This window comes from Sciurus vulgaris (genome assembly GCF_902686455.1).
Source record: "Sciurus vulgaris genome assembly, chromosome: 3".
Taxonomy (NCBI): domain Eukaryota; kingdom Metazoa; phylum Chordata; class Mammalia; order Rodentia; family Sciuridae; genus Sciurus; species Sciurus vulgaris.
This window is the reverse complement of record NC_136463.1, coordinates 170,281,731-170,294,854: the sequence shown is the minus strand read 5'-3', so window position 1 is coordinate 170,294,854 and position 13,124 is coordinate 170,281,731. Positions and strand designations below refer to the sequence as shown.

Genomic DNA, 13,124 nt, shown 5'->3' with positions numbered 1-13,124 from the left:
GCAGCACTCTTCCTCTGCCACTCAGGCCTTTCTAACCCTCCTCTAGACAGCTAGGGCAAATGTCACCATACCTAAACATCTCTGCTTCTCGGGACATTTAGGTTGAAAAGTCTAAGACAAATTCCTCTGTCGATCCAACCAAACTAATCAAATTATTGAAATGAATGGTGGTCAAAAAGGTAACTCGAAATATCAAATTCCATTTTAAAATCATCAATATGAACCAGGAGTGGTGGTGCACACTGTAACTTGGGCGGGGAGACCAAGGTAGGAGGATTGCAAGTTCCAGGTCAGTTTCAGTAACTTGGTGAGACCCTGTTTCAAAATAAAAAATAAAAAGTCCTGGGGATATAGATCAGTGGTAAAGTGCCCCTTGAGTTCAACACCCAGTACAAACAAACATCAAAACAAACAGTAACAAAACAAAAACAAAAACCCAGAGAATAAAATCATAGAAGGCAAAATAAAGAGTACAAATGATATAATATTCCATACCAAGAAACTTAACTTTCAGAAAAGATCATAGAACAAAATGTAAGTAGGTACTATTTATTTTTTTGCTTATTTTCACAGTGCTGGGGATTGAATCTGGGGGTAATCTACCCCTGAGCTAAGCCCCCATCCCTTTTTATTTTCAAACAGGGTCTTGCTAAACTTGCCAGGCTGGCTTTGAACTTTTCTCCTGCCTTGGCCTTCAGAGTAGCTGAAATTACAAGCCTGGGCATCAAACCAGGTTAGCATGTGTTGTTTATAAGTTATGTCTACACAAAGATTGAATGTTAAAGGAAATTAAAGGAAGATAATCTGGAAGTAGTAAGACTCCAATTTTTTTTTTTTTTTTTTTTTTGTCCTGGGGATTGAACACATTGTGAGCTACATTCCTAGTCCCCTTGTATTTTATTTTGAGACAGTGTCTCACCAAGTTGCAGAGGTTGACCTCAAATTTGTGATCTTCTTGCCCCATTCTCCTGAATCACTGGGATTATAGGTATGCACCAGAACACCTAACTTCCAATTTTTAAAATTCAAGATTATCATGGCTGTTCTGGCAAAATTTTAGAATCAATTTGTCAATTTTAACAAAAATATATTTGTTGGAATTTTATTTAGAATTGAGTTTAACCAGCAGATCAATTTGAAAAACTGGGCATCCTTACAATATTGTTTGCCAATCCATGGAAATTATTCATCCTTCAACTGGTATAGGTCTTTCCTTTCTTTTCAGAATATTTTTCATTAAAAGGTTCTGTACATCATTTGATACACCTATTTCTTATGCTACTATACACTAGGTATCTTTGAAATATTGTTTTCTACTTATGGTATGTGCAGGAATATATAATTTTTTGGGTATACAGACTTTGTATTTTGTGACCTTGTTAACTTTGCTTATTAGTTCCAAGAGTATATCAATTCTCCTCTTTCTCCTCCTCCTACTCCTCCTTCCCCCCCCGCCCCCCCCCCCCCCCCCCCCCCCCCCCCCCCCCCCCAGTACTGGAGATTTAAACCAGGGCTGCTCTACCCCTGAGCTACATTCCTAGCCCTTTTTATTTTATTTTGAGACAGGGTCTTGCTAAATTGCCCAGGCCTCACTCTAATTTGTGATTCTCCAGCCTCAGTCTCCCAAGCCACTGGGATAACAGGCATGCTCCACCATGCCCAGCTGTAGATTCTTTTGGATCATATACATACACAATCATTTGTCAGCACATACTGAGGGTTTTGTTTGTTTTTTCCCATTATAATCTCTTTTTATTTTCTTGGCTTATTACTCTGACTGGGAAATGACAAATGGAGAAGTGATAGTGGACATTTGTATTTCATTCCTCATCTCATGGAGAACAATTTCAAAATTTTATTGAGAGCTTTATTGTACGGCCTTTGTTAATATGTGGAGAGCAGGCTCAGAGTTACTTCATGTTGTATATAGAACAGCAGTTTTCAGGTCCTGCCTAAACCTGGGTTACTCCATTTTGTAAAGCAGTAATTTGCCATAAGCTACTCCATTTTGAGTAGCAAGTGCAAAGGTCGGGCATGACTCTACATCTTGTTTGTACAAGTAAACAACCATCATCTGTCTGGCACAACCATAAGGCACAGATTGATAAATAACATATATATGCTAACTTATCAAACTAAATTAAGGAGTACCTGGACATGTGGACATCCCCAATCACATTAAGAACACTGAACAGCAGAGCTTATCAATAGTACCACATGCAAACCTCCTCACCTAAGACCCATAAAAGAAGGAACCTCTCCAAGTCTGGCCACCATGGTACCCTGAGCCTTTCACCAGGTCATTTTTTTTACAAGCCTTACCAGGAAAATCACCACAGCGAAGAACCTTGAATTTTCTGTTCCACTGGGCTTCAGCAGAGTGCTGTTTCTCCTGCCTGTGATGCACCACTCACTCCAAGCTGACACTCTGAAACTGAAACTGTCAATCTAGACCCTCTGCCTCAACAACTGTGGAACTGGTTCATTAAAATTTTTATCTGACCCCTACAGTGACTCCTTGATTATGCTCATCTCTGTGCCTGTACTCTTGGCTCAGCATCCAGCAACTCAGCAGCCATCTTAACCCTTTTAATCTTTCTGTGGCACATATATATATATATATATATATATATATATATATATATTTTTTTTTTTTTTTTTTTGGTGAAGTATATCTGACTTGAGTGTTCTAGATATTAGAAATTAAGATTGGAATAAAAGACTTCCCTTGTGTTTGCCTGGTTTATGACTATCAGGTGACCCACAAGTATTCAGTGAACTGACACTGAAAGCAGTGTAAACTGTCAATTGTTATTCAATAAATTGACATTGTGGAAAGACACAAACATTGGTGTGTTAATGATGTAGCTACCTCACGAAATATTTTTTTTCAGTAGTGGGGATTGAACTCAGGGTGCCCTACTCCTGAGCTACCCCCCCCCGTACTTTTTTAGCTTTCAAGAGTCTCACCAAATCGTGGAGGTGGGTCTGCAACTTTTTGATCCTACTGTCTCAACATCTGGAGTCACTGGAATTACAGGTGTGAGCCACTGTATTCAGCTGTTGATACTTATTAAATGAAGAACATGACTTTCTATTCCTGGTTTTCAAAGTAATTTTTCTGTTTTTTAATTTTTTTTTCTTCAGTGCTGGGGATTGAATACAGATCCTCAAGTATGCTAAACCCATGCTCTACCACTGAGTTGTATCTCTAGTCGCTCTTAAAAAAAAAAAAAAAAAAAAAAAAATATATATATATATATGGATAGGTGTTAAATTTTGTAGTGTTCTTTGTGTATTGTGTGATCTTTTGCTTTTTATGTTGACTGTGAATTGCATTAATTGGTTAAGTATTGATCTTATATTTTAAAATAAATCCAAATTAGATCTGATGCTTTTTTTTTGGGGGGGGGGCAGTACTAGGGCTTGAACCCAGGGTACTCTTTTACTGGGTAACATCCCCTGTCCTTTTTGATACAGGGTCTTAAGTTGCTGAAGCTGGTCTTGAACTTGCAATCCTCCTGCCTCAGCCTTCTGAGTAGCTGGGATTACAGGCACAGTCCATTACAATTTTTATCTATTAGCTAGATTCTATTGTTTGGATATTTTTCCCCTGGTGCTGGGGCTTGAACCTAGGGCCTCAAGCATGTGCTCTACCCATGAGCTACATCCAAATCTTTGTTTTTCCCCTAAGAGACTGGGTCACATTGTGTTGCCCAGGCTGGCCTCAAGCTCTTTTTCTGTATTGGGGATTAAATTCAGGAGTACTCTACTACTAAGCTACATCCCCAGTTTTTTTTTTTTTTTTTTGGGGGTGGTAGTGCTGGGGAATTGAACCCATGGCCTTGTGCTTGCAAGGCAAGCACTTTACCAATTGAGCTATCTCCCCAGTTCTTTTTGGGATGGCTTCTTAAACTGCCAAAAACTCCCTCAACCTTCCATGTTGCTGGGATTACAGGTATGCCCCATCAAGCCTGATTGCCCCTAAAACTCTTGATCCGCCTGCCTTAATCTGTGTAGTAGATTGTGTATGTGAATTCTGTTTACCTCCGTAGCAAAGACTGGACTTTGGTTTTTGTTATGTTGCCGAGAGATTTTGTTCACGAATGAGATCTATTCCCTTTTTCTATTTTCTGGGAATTTACATAAGATTAACTGAAGATAAGAGCAATGTACTCTTTACATTTTTAATGCTATTTTTTTCTCTCATCAGTCTGCTAGGGGCTTATCAATTTTATTGATGTTTTTCAGGGACTCACTTTAGTAATTTTTTGTGTGCTTTCTATTTTCACATTATTTTTTTGGGTACCAGGGATGCTTAACTACTGAGCCACATCTGCAGCCCTTTTTTATTTTTTGAGACAGGATGTTGCCAAGTTGCTTAGGGCCTTGCTAAGTGACTGAGGCTGACCTCCAACTTGCAATCCTCCTGCCTCAGATTCCCAGTTGCTGGGATTACAGGTCTGCACCACCATGTCTAGCTTTCCTTCTACTTTTTTTTGTGGGGGGTGGAGGTAGGGATTGTACCAGGGATTGGACGCAGGGGTGCTTAACCACTGAGCCATATCTCCAGCCCTTTATATTTTGTTTTGAGTCAGTCTGGCTAAGTTACTTAGAGCCTCACCAAGTTGCTGAGGCTGACTTTGAACTTGTGACTCTCCTGCCTCAGCCTCCCCAGTCGCTGGGATTAATAGGTGTGCACCACTGTGCCTTGCTCCTTCTATGCTTCAGGTTCTGATTATGTACATGTCTTCATTATCATTCAATTCAAAATACTTTCTCATTTCCTGTAAACTTTTTTTCTTTAACCCATAGATTTAGAATCATAATGCCTAAGTTGTAAACAGGGACTTTCCAGTTCTTTTTTTCTAGCTTGATCCCACTGTGGTCAGAGGACATTCTATTATTTCAATTCTGAATTTTTTAAAAGATTACTTGGTGATCCAGTCATGATCAATTATGGTAAATGCTTTTAGGTTCAGTTAAAAAGAATTATGTATGCTACTGGTTAAGAGTGGAGTGTTTTGGGCTAGGGTTGTTTTAGTGGTAGAGTGCTTGCCTAGCACATGTAAGGCACCGGGTTCAATTCTCATCACCACGTAAAAAGTATATATATATATATATATATATACTTAAAAAGTGCAATTATTGATGTCAGTTAATCTAGGCTAATTGTGTAACTAAAAAATTTCTGCTTGTTATATCTGCTTTTGAAATAAATGTATTAAAATACTTCTCCAAAGATTAAATTCCACTGTATCAGGAAGGGAACAAAAAATCTCCTTTCATTCTATGGTTTCTTCCTTTTTTGATTCTGGGGATGGAACCCAGGGCCTTGAGCATACCAAGTGTGTGTTTGACCAATAAGCTATGCCCCTAGCCCTCCATCTTTTCTGCCCAGTATTGGAGATTGAACTTAGGAGTACTATTCCTTCTGAGCTAGGTTCCCAGCTCTTTGAAAAATTTGAGATTGGTGTTGCCAAGTTGCCCAAGATGACCTCTAACTTGTGATCCTCCTATATTAGTCTCCTAGTAGCTGGGGTTACAGGAATGCTCCACCTTGCTTGGCCCTCCTTAGGTTTTTTTTTTTTGTGGGGGGGGTGTTGTTGATGGACATTTATTTTATTCATTTATTTATATGCGGTGCTGAAGATTGAACCTAGTGCCTCACACATGTCAGGCAAGTGTTCTACTACTGAGCCACAATCCTAGCCACCCCACATGGGTTTTTGATAGCAACAAATTTGTATGTCCTTTTCCTAGCCTGTGGGCAGCAGGGATAGTGAACAGGAGAATCCTACAGAGACAGTGAGGAAGGCATGCTCTGAAGGCTACTGATGCCTATCCTTTCCCTGCCTCACCAATGAAACAGTCACAAGTCCTCTCTAAAGCCCTTGAAAAAAAACTGGAAACAGGAGCAGGTTGTATCCTACTGAGAGACCAAGTATTAAAACAACTTTTTGTTTTTAAAAAGTTTTTTAGTTGTCAATGGATCTTTATTTATTTATATGCAGTGCTGAGAATTGAATCCAGGGCCTCATGCATGCTAGGCAAGCACTCTACCACTAAGCCACAACTCCAGCCTCTAGAATTACTCTTAAGTTCTAAGCTCTGAACTTTAGAGGAGATGAAAATTAATGTTCATAATGAAGTGTTTCAAGCATTACCTCCTTACAGAAATCTCTCTCAGTCACTGGCCTGAAAGCCTGGAGTGAGGTTCTGTCTCTGCAAGAAAACAGTTTGTCAGGTAAGGGGTACCATCTCAGCCACTCTCCTCTTAGCAGCAAAGTGTATGTGTAGGCAGATTGAGCGTGTGGCATGACATGGATCACCTGACCAAAATGCCTTAGCTACGTATGTCTATACTGACAGAATAAAATCTCTAGTTAAAAGGAAAAAATATTTTTACAAAAACAGAAGCATGTTTTATTTCAATTCTGTTGAGGGAGTGAGAGGGATGGGAAACACAAAATAAGGGGAAAAGGTCTCTTTATATAATACATGTAACATCAGGACCAACCACAAGGAATAATACCCATCCCACCCCTCCCCCACTGACTCCCATGTGGGTTCCAAGGCCAGCTGAGAATAGATGGGACAAGAATTAAGACACTATTGGCACAGTAACATGGCCAATGCACCGAAAGATGGAGAAAGAATTTCCCAGGGAGCAAGGCCCTGGGCCTCAGCTGCTTCCCCAGTGGAGGAGGAATGAGAAAACTTTGGCTCAGCAGGAAGGCGGTTGTCAAAATCAGGGTTACCCTAGTTGTATTCAGATCGCAGGCTGTGGGCTGAAGGGAGTCAAGACATCTACTGATTCCATGCTGTCCTCTGCTTTCTCCAAGACCTCTCCTCTTCAGACTTGAGACTACTGAGAGGGTCCACGTTCTCCTCTTTTTGGAAGGGAGGGGAACAAGTGCTTATTCTACCGTTCCTACATCTAGGCTACTTAATTACTACTTTCCTGGCTCTAAAAGAGACAGAAGCCAACTAATGAGACCGGCTCCCTTTGTGAAAGTCGGCTTGAAAGCCCTTGGGTTGGCAAAACTGCCTCTACAAAGGTTTCTCTGAACTTGCCCCTATAGGCCCTCCTCAAACTTATTCAGAGACATCTTCAATTCTGAGAGATGTGGACAGAAAGACTTGGTCCCTCTCTAGAGTTCAATCAGCAATCCCATCTTTGATTGGAGATGGGGATGAGAAAGAGCAGGAGCTAACAAGGGAAAAGCAAGGCAGTTTACACTAAGATACAGATTCAAGCCTATAGGTTGTGAATAGTCATCTAAAGCTCCAAAAAAGGAAGAACGATTCTCCCACACAATATGAACGATTGAAAAATATTTTGTGACAACCCTGTAATTCCCAGACCACAAGAAATTGTGTTAAAGAAAAAAAAAAAAAAAAAAAAAAAAACTTGAGTGAGCAGAGTCTAACCCTCCATCTTAAATCTGAATAAAATAAACTCATTCAATTAATACTGCTTCAAGTACAATCATGAAGACAGATGAAGCTGCTGAAATTCACACTTAAAGAATGGGATCAGGTGGCCTAATCACCTTAATCCCAGGCACCTCCCTTTTAAAAGTCATCTGAGTAATCTAGAAAATATCTCTGAAGACCACAACTCGATTTCTGCCCCAAAACTATACCCTTTCAGGATAGCCAGATGAATTAAGACGTCCATTTTAAGTTTAATAGGAGGGAAGTGGAAAAAGGAAAAGCATTAAGATTTGGAAAAGCTAGCAGCTAAAGCCAAAAACAAGGTTAAGGTCCTTGTGGCATTCAGGAATGGGAGTAAAAGAATAGGAGAAGGAGGGTATCAGGCGGTGGGTTCCTGCTGTCCTTTGGCTTTACATCTTACCCCTGCCTCCCATTTCTCCCAACAGCTTGATGCAGCTATCGGCCTGCATCAGAGGGGATGTAATGCCCAGACCAACTTTTTATTGAGCTTATGCAGCTAACAGACTTGTAAACAGTGCCAATTGACAAAGTTTTGCTGAAATTACAGCTTGTGTCCATTAAACACACCTCTCTCTCAGATTAAAAACAAAAAACCCAAAGTAAACAAATACTGAGAGAGAGAGAGAGAATTAAGAGACACATCTTGAGTCTTCCAGGAAGGCAAAGTAAAAACGCCACATGGCTTGGTCCCAGGCGTTCACCATGCCTAGAGTGCTTCTATCACCACTGTCTCCCCTCCCTGCCAGTAGCTAGGTAGAGGTGGGGTAGCAGGGTCATCTTGGGCATGCTGCAAATACAGCATTTGCTGGTGTTGACACCCTCCTGGGGCTGTGGTGGCAGACTGCTGTCAGAAGCCCATTTCCTGGGAGTAGCAGAGAAAGCCCAGGTCCTCAAGGCAGCCTGAGATGACAGCCCATACACCTCAGCAGGGGTACCTTGCCCCTTTTCTCCAGTGCAGTTCAGCATTGAGGTTGTCTATTCCCAGTCGGTGATAAAACCTGAGCTGTTTTCCTCGTAGGTTCCCCTTCCCATCCCCAACTTGGGGGAGTGGTGGTAGGGGACAAGGGAGGATCACTGAGGGGGTAGGGGGATACCCCGTGGATCGGTGACCTGGCCCTCTTGCAGGTTCTTCACCAGTTGTGCAAGCCAGCGTTTCGTGGTGGTATCATCTTTTAGCACCTGGGCAAAGGTTGTGTCCTTCAGCTGGTCAGGGAGGCACTGCCTGAGTGCTTCACGTGCCCTACATCAGAAACAAACAAACCAACCAGGAAGACCAACAAATAAACCCACATTTTGGGGCTAGGCAGTAGTCACTTTCTTAGACATAAATATACAGTTTCCTGGGAATCTACTGCTCTGTCAAGTTGTACTAAGAAACCATTTAAATTCTCTAAAGTTTATAGGCTCAGAGACATAAAAATCTGTAGTTTGTTAACATTTTCAGAATGTTGCCCCAATGTAGAATTTCATGCAAAATCAAAATGGAATAATAAAATAATAATAGTGTAATAGTTTACTTCAACTCAAACTGCTTTCTGATATTTTTACAGTAAATACTGAAAAATAATCATGTTAGAAATAGGTAAGTTATAGTAAATAAAATATTTCAAAAATCAGTATATTAAATAGCAGATGACCTCACTTGTATATGACAAATTAATGAATTCTAACTCTATACTAACTTTATCAACTTATATCTTTATGAAAATTGCTTCAATTTCATATTTTAAAATCTCAGATGAGTGACAAAAACAAAACTATTATAGCAAAATTATCAGATGAACTTTTTTTTTTTTTTTTTTTTTTTTTTGGGTGGTGCTGGGGATTGAACCCAGGGCTTGTACTTGACAGGAAAGCACTCTACGACTGAGCTATATCCCCAGTTCTCAGATAAACTTTTAAACATTTCATTTTCTTTGAAATGAACAGGAGAAAGTCAGATTCAAAAATCTAAAAAAGGTAAATGTTAACTATTTATAAGGTTAATTTAAACAAAATTGTAGCTATTATACTCAAATAGAACTTTAAATAGTCACACTGTCAAACTGTAGTAAAAACAGGAGCCACTGAAGAAAAGGACAAAACGGTCAAAGAAATAGGTAAGGCTGGGGTTGTGGCTCAGTGGTAGAGTGCTTGCCTAGCACCGGTGAGGCAGCTTGAATAACATAAGTGGCAGGAGACTGAGTTCACATTAAATCAAATTATCCCTATTTCTAGGAATACAGAAATCACTCCATTATGTGGCTTGGCAGAATCTGAGCAAGTAGCTTTCAACATAAATAATGGATTTAAGAAACAAAAGGTCAAACATTTCTAAAATGCATTATATCTACAATGTATGACTTCTGACAGATTATGAACACAAGGAGATGAAATAATTAGCTCAAAGGACTTTACAGGAATCAGAGAATTGGAAATATAATTTAAGAGCCCTCTGGGCTATGGTCCTTTCTAAGATGATCTTTGAGAGTATACATCTCTTTCTCACACCTGGAATAGCAAGAGAAAGCTCAAACTACAGGAGTAATGCATCAGATAGGGCTTCCCTTGGAATTACCTAGACTCTGGAATTTCAGAGTAGGATAGTTAATTACATTGGGAAGATACACCTATGATAGATTTCCAAATTTAGCATTTTAGATTCTAAAAGGAATTTAAATTTTTAAGACGAACTAAATATAGTTATATTCCTTCCTTGTCCTAAAGATTCAGGACCTATGCCATGAGATGTAGAATTCATTCAGCAGAATATTTCCCTTAAATATTATAAATCCTGTAAATGTTTACCTGGGATTATCTGAGAGTCGAAGGTAACATCTTACTACATGCTTCAAAAGACGGGCAGAAGGCTCTTTGGATAGCTGCAGGACCATTTTACCCTGTTTAGCCCAAAATAGGGGGAAAGGTAGGAAAAAACACACAAAACATAAAATAACTGTAATTGACACCAGAGATTAGATTGTCTAAAAATCATTATAGAGGTTCCAGAATTGCTATTTCTAATTAGAAGATTAACCCTGCTCACGGCCAACTGCAAAGGGACTAAGCTTTGGGATCAAAAGTAGTTGCAAAGGGCTGGGGAGACAGCTCAGTTGGTAGAGTGCTTGCCTTTCAAGCACAAGGCCCTGGGTTTGATCCCCAGTACGGCCAAAAAAAAAAAAAAAAAGTGGTTGCAAAGAGCTGGGCACAGTGGCGCAAACCTGTAATCCCAGTGGCTTGGGAGGCTGAGGCAGGAGGATTACAAGTTTAAACCCAGTCTCAGCAAAAGCAAGGCATTAAACAACTCAGTGAGACCCTGTCTCTAAATAAAATACAAAATATGGCTCAGTGGTCAAGTGCCCCTGAGTTCAATCCCTGGTACCAAAAAAAAAAAAAAAAGTTGCAAAGGGTGAGAGACATTGTGGCCCATACCTGTAATCCCAGCTACTCAGAAGGCTAAGATATGAGAGTTCTAAGTCTGAGGTCAGCCTCAGCAACTCGGTGAGACCTTACCTCAAAATAATGAATAAAAAGGGTTGGGGATATAGCTAAGTGGCAGATCACTCCTGGAATTAATCTATAGAATGGGGGTGGGGAGGAGTTAGATGAAACGGTTAGATGAAAGAACTTACCAAGATCATGGCAACGTGGGAGAAACGTTCGTATGTCTGACATATATAAGCCAAACCAGTGTCATCTAAGAGGATCTTCTGGAGGATGAATGTGGCAACCTGGAGTAAAACAAAAGGAGTCTAAAAAAGTTGCTCAGCCTTATTGCCCAATTGTCCATTCTTTTTCCCATCAATCAGTAAATTGAACAAGCAGAGGCCCCTGTGTATCAAGTACAACTTATTCTACCTCATATGTGTAGCACAAAAAGTTAAAAAATATATCTTATATACTGAACATTACTGTATGTCAGGATTTTTTTCTAAAGGCTTTATATGCCTTACTTATCTTCCTAATAAATTTATAAGGCAGATTCTGTTATTCTCACTTTACATAAAAGGGCAAGTTCTAGGTAATTATCAGATTTTTAAAAACCCAGACTTTCTTGGTTATAGAACATCTACTACACGTCATGCATAAACTGCTAATCAAGGTGCCAGATTAAGGTTCCAAGTGACAAACTACTAATAGAGCCAAGATCCAAGCCTTGTTTGAATACCACAGTCTCTTCTCTCTTCCATGGGCCAAAGTCATTTTAGAGATTCAGTTATGCTTCATTTCTTCCAAGTGAGGTAAATAAACCCTTTCTTGTTCTTTTTACCTTTAAAAAGAAGATTTTAAAGCCTCCCTTTGAAAATTAATAGTAATAAATCCTAGCAGTAAAGTTTATATACAGATTCAATTTTTCCCTTAACTTGCAAGTTATTAACTCTTATGTAGACAGGATTTAAAAATATTAGTTTAACTCAAAACAAAATTATTAAAATGATTCTTTCCCTTGGCTACTCATCAGAACTAACTGTGGGAATTATTTTACTATTTTACTGGGGTATAACACTGTGGTATTCTGAATAACAGGTCCAAAAGATAGCCAGGTCCTAATCATCAAACCCCGAGAGGGTTTTGGAAAAATGGACTTAGCTGATGTGATTAAGGATATTGAGATGGGAAGAATAATCTCCTGCCCTAACTATAATCACAAATATCCCTGTAAGATGGAAATAGAGAAAAATTTAACTACAAAGAAGGCAATATGACAAGAGACATTTGAACATGTCTCACTGATGGCTCTGTAGACAGAAAAAGAAGCCATGGATCAAGATTTTAAGGAATGCAATTCTAGAAGTTAGAAAAGACAAGTTAGCCTCCAGAGGGAGCCTGGCCCTTCCCAAACCTTGACTTTAGCTTGGTGTTAGTGATTTGTAGCTTCTAGAACTATGAAAATAAATTAGTAAATTTTCATGTTAGGTAAGCCTTCTATCACTGAACCATACCCCTGGTCCTTTACATTTTAAAAACACTTCATAGGTGATGATGTCACACAGCAGCCTGATTGAGAAACTCTGATTTACCAGGTGCATCCTATAAAAAAGTGAACATGAACCTGGGCATGGTGGTGCACAACTGTAATCCCAGTTACTGGGAAGGCTGAGGCAGAAGGATCATAAGTTTGAGGCCATCCTGGACAACCTAGTGAGATCCAGTTTCAAAACTAAACAAAAAAAAGTGCTGTAAAGTGGTAAGGTCTGATATAAGCCAGAAATTGACTAGTAACTACAAAAGGCAAAATATGAGAAATATTCTTTCTAGTTGAGGCCTAAAGGCCAATGAAAACCTAGAGATAGAATGGATTAATTCCAGTTGTGGACAAATGGAAATGGGGAAGGGATCTTTTAGATGGGGGTTCTTAGAACAGGGAACAATTGAATGGTTACTGTAGAAAATTAGGAAAATTCAGGGGCTGGGGTTGTAGCTCAGAGGTAGAGTGCTTGCCTTCTGTGCATGAGGCACTGGGTTCAATGCTCAGCACCACATAAATAAATAAAAATAAAGGTACTGTGTCCATCTACAACTAAAAACAAAGAAATTTATAAAAAATTAGGAAAATCCAGATAAGAAAAATGGCTAATTTTGCAATCCCACTATTCTAAGATAGCCACAATAATAACCTCTGGAGTATAAATTAATCCAAATGTCTTTTTATTTCCCCAACATAAAAATCTAATCATAATGGG

At 39.4% G+C, this 13,124-nt stretch overlaps 2 protein-coding genes across 10 annotated transcripts in view; both read right to left on the bottom strand.

Annotated features, from left to right (window-relative positions):
- The window catches only part of PLCD4 (phospholipase C delta 4), a 44,959-nt gene extending 38,736 nt beyond the window's left edge, over positions 1 to 6,223 (bottom strand). For all 6 annotated transcript variants that reach the window (XR_013763029.1, XM_079135194.1, XM_079135195.1 and 3 more), the window contains exon 1: positions 6,168 to 6,223. The gene's annotated coding sequence lies outside the window, so the exon portion shown is untranslated. The remainder of the gene's footprint in view (positions 1 to 6,167) is intronic.
- The window catches only part of CNOT9 (CCR4-NOT transcription complex subunit 9), a 42,392-nt gene that overhangs the window by 7,531 nt on the left and 21,737 nt on the right, over positions 1 to 13,124 (bottom strand). For 3 of the 4 annotated variants that reach the window (XM_079135202.1, XM_079135205.1, XM_079135204.1), the window contains exons 6-9: positions 11,073 to 11,171; positions 10,249 to 10,340; positions 8,556 to 8,701; positions 6,168 to 6,225 (exon numbers count right to left, since the gene is read on the bottom strand). In XM_079135202.1, coding sequence (XP_078991328.1) covers positions 6,191 to 6,225; positions 8,556 to 8,701; positions 10,249 to 10,340; positions 11,073 to 11,171 — 372 coding nt within the window. In that variant the 3' untranslated portion in view covers positions 6,168 to 6,190. The remainder of the gene's footprint in view (positions 1 to 6,167; positions 6,226 to 8,555; positions 8,702 to 10,248; positions 10,341 to 11,072; positions 11,172 to 13,124) is intronic. The other variant, XM_079135203.1, reaches the window with a different exon arrangement.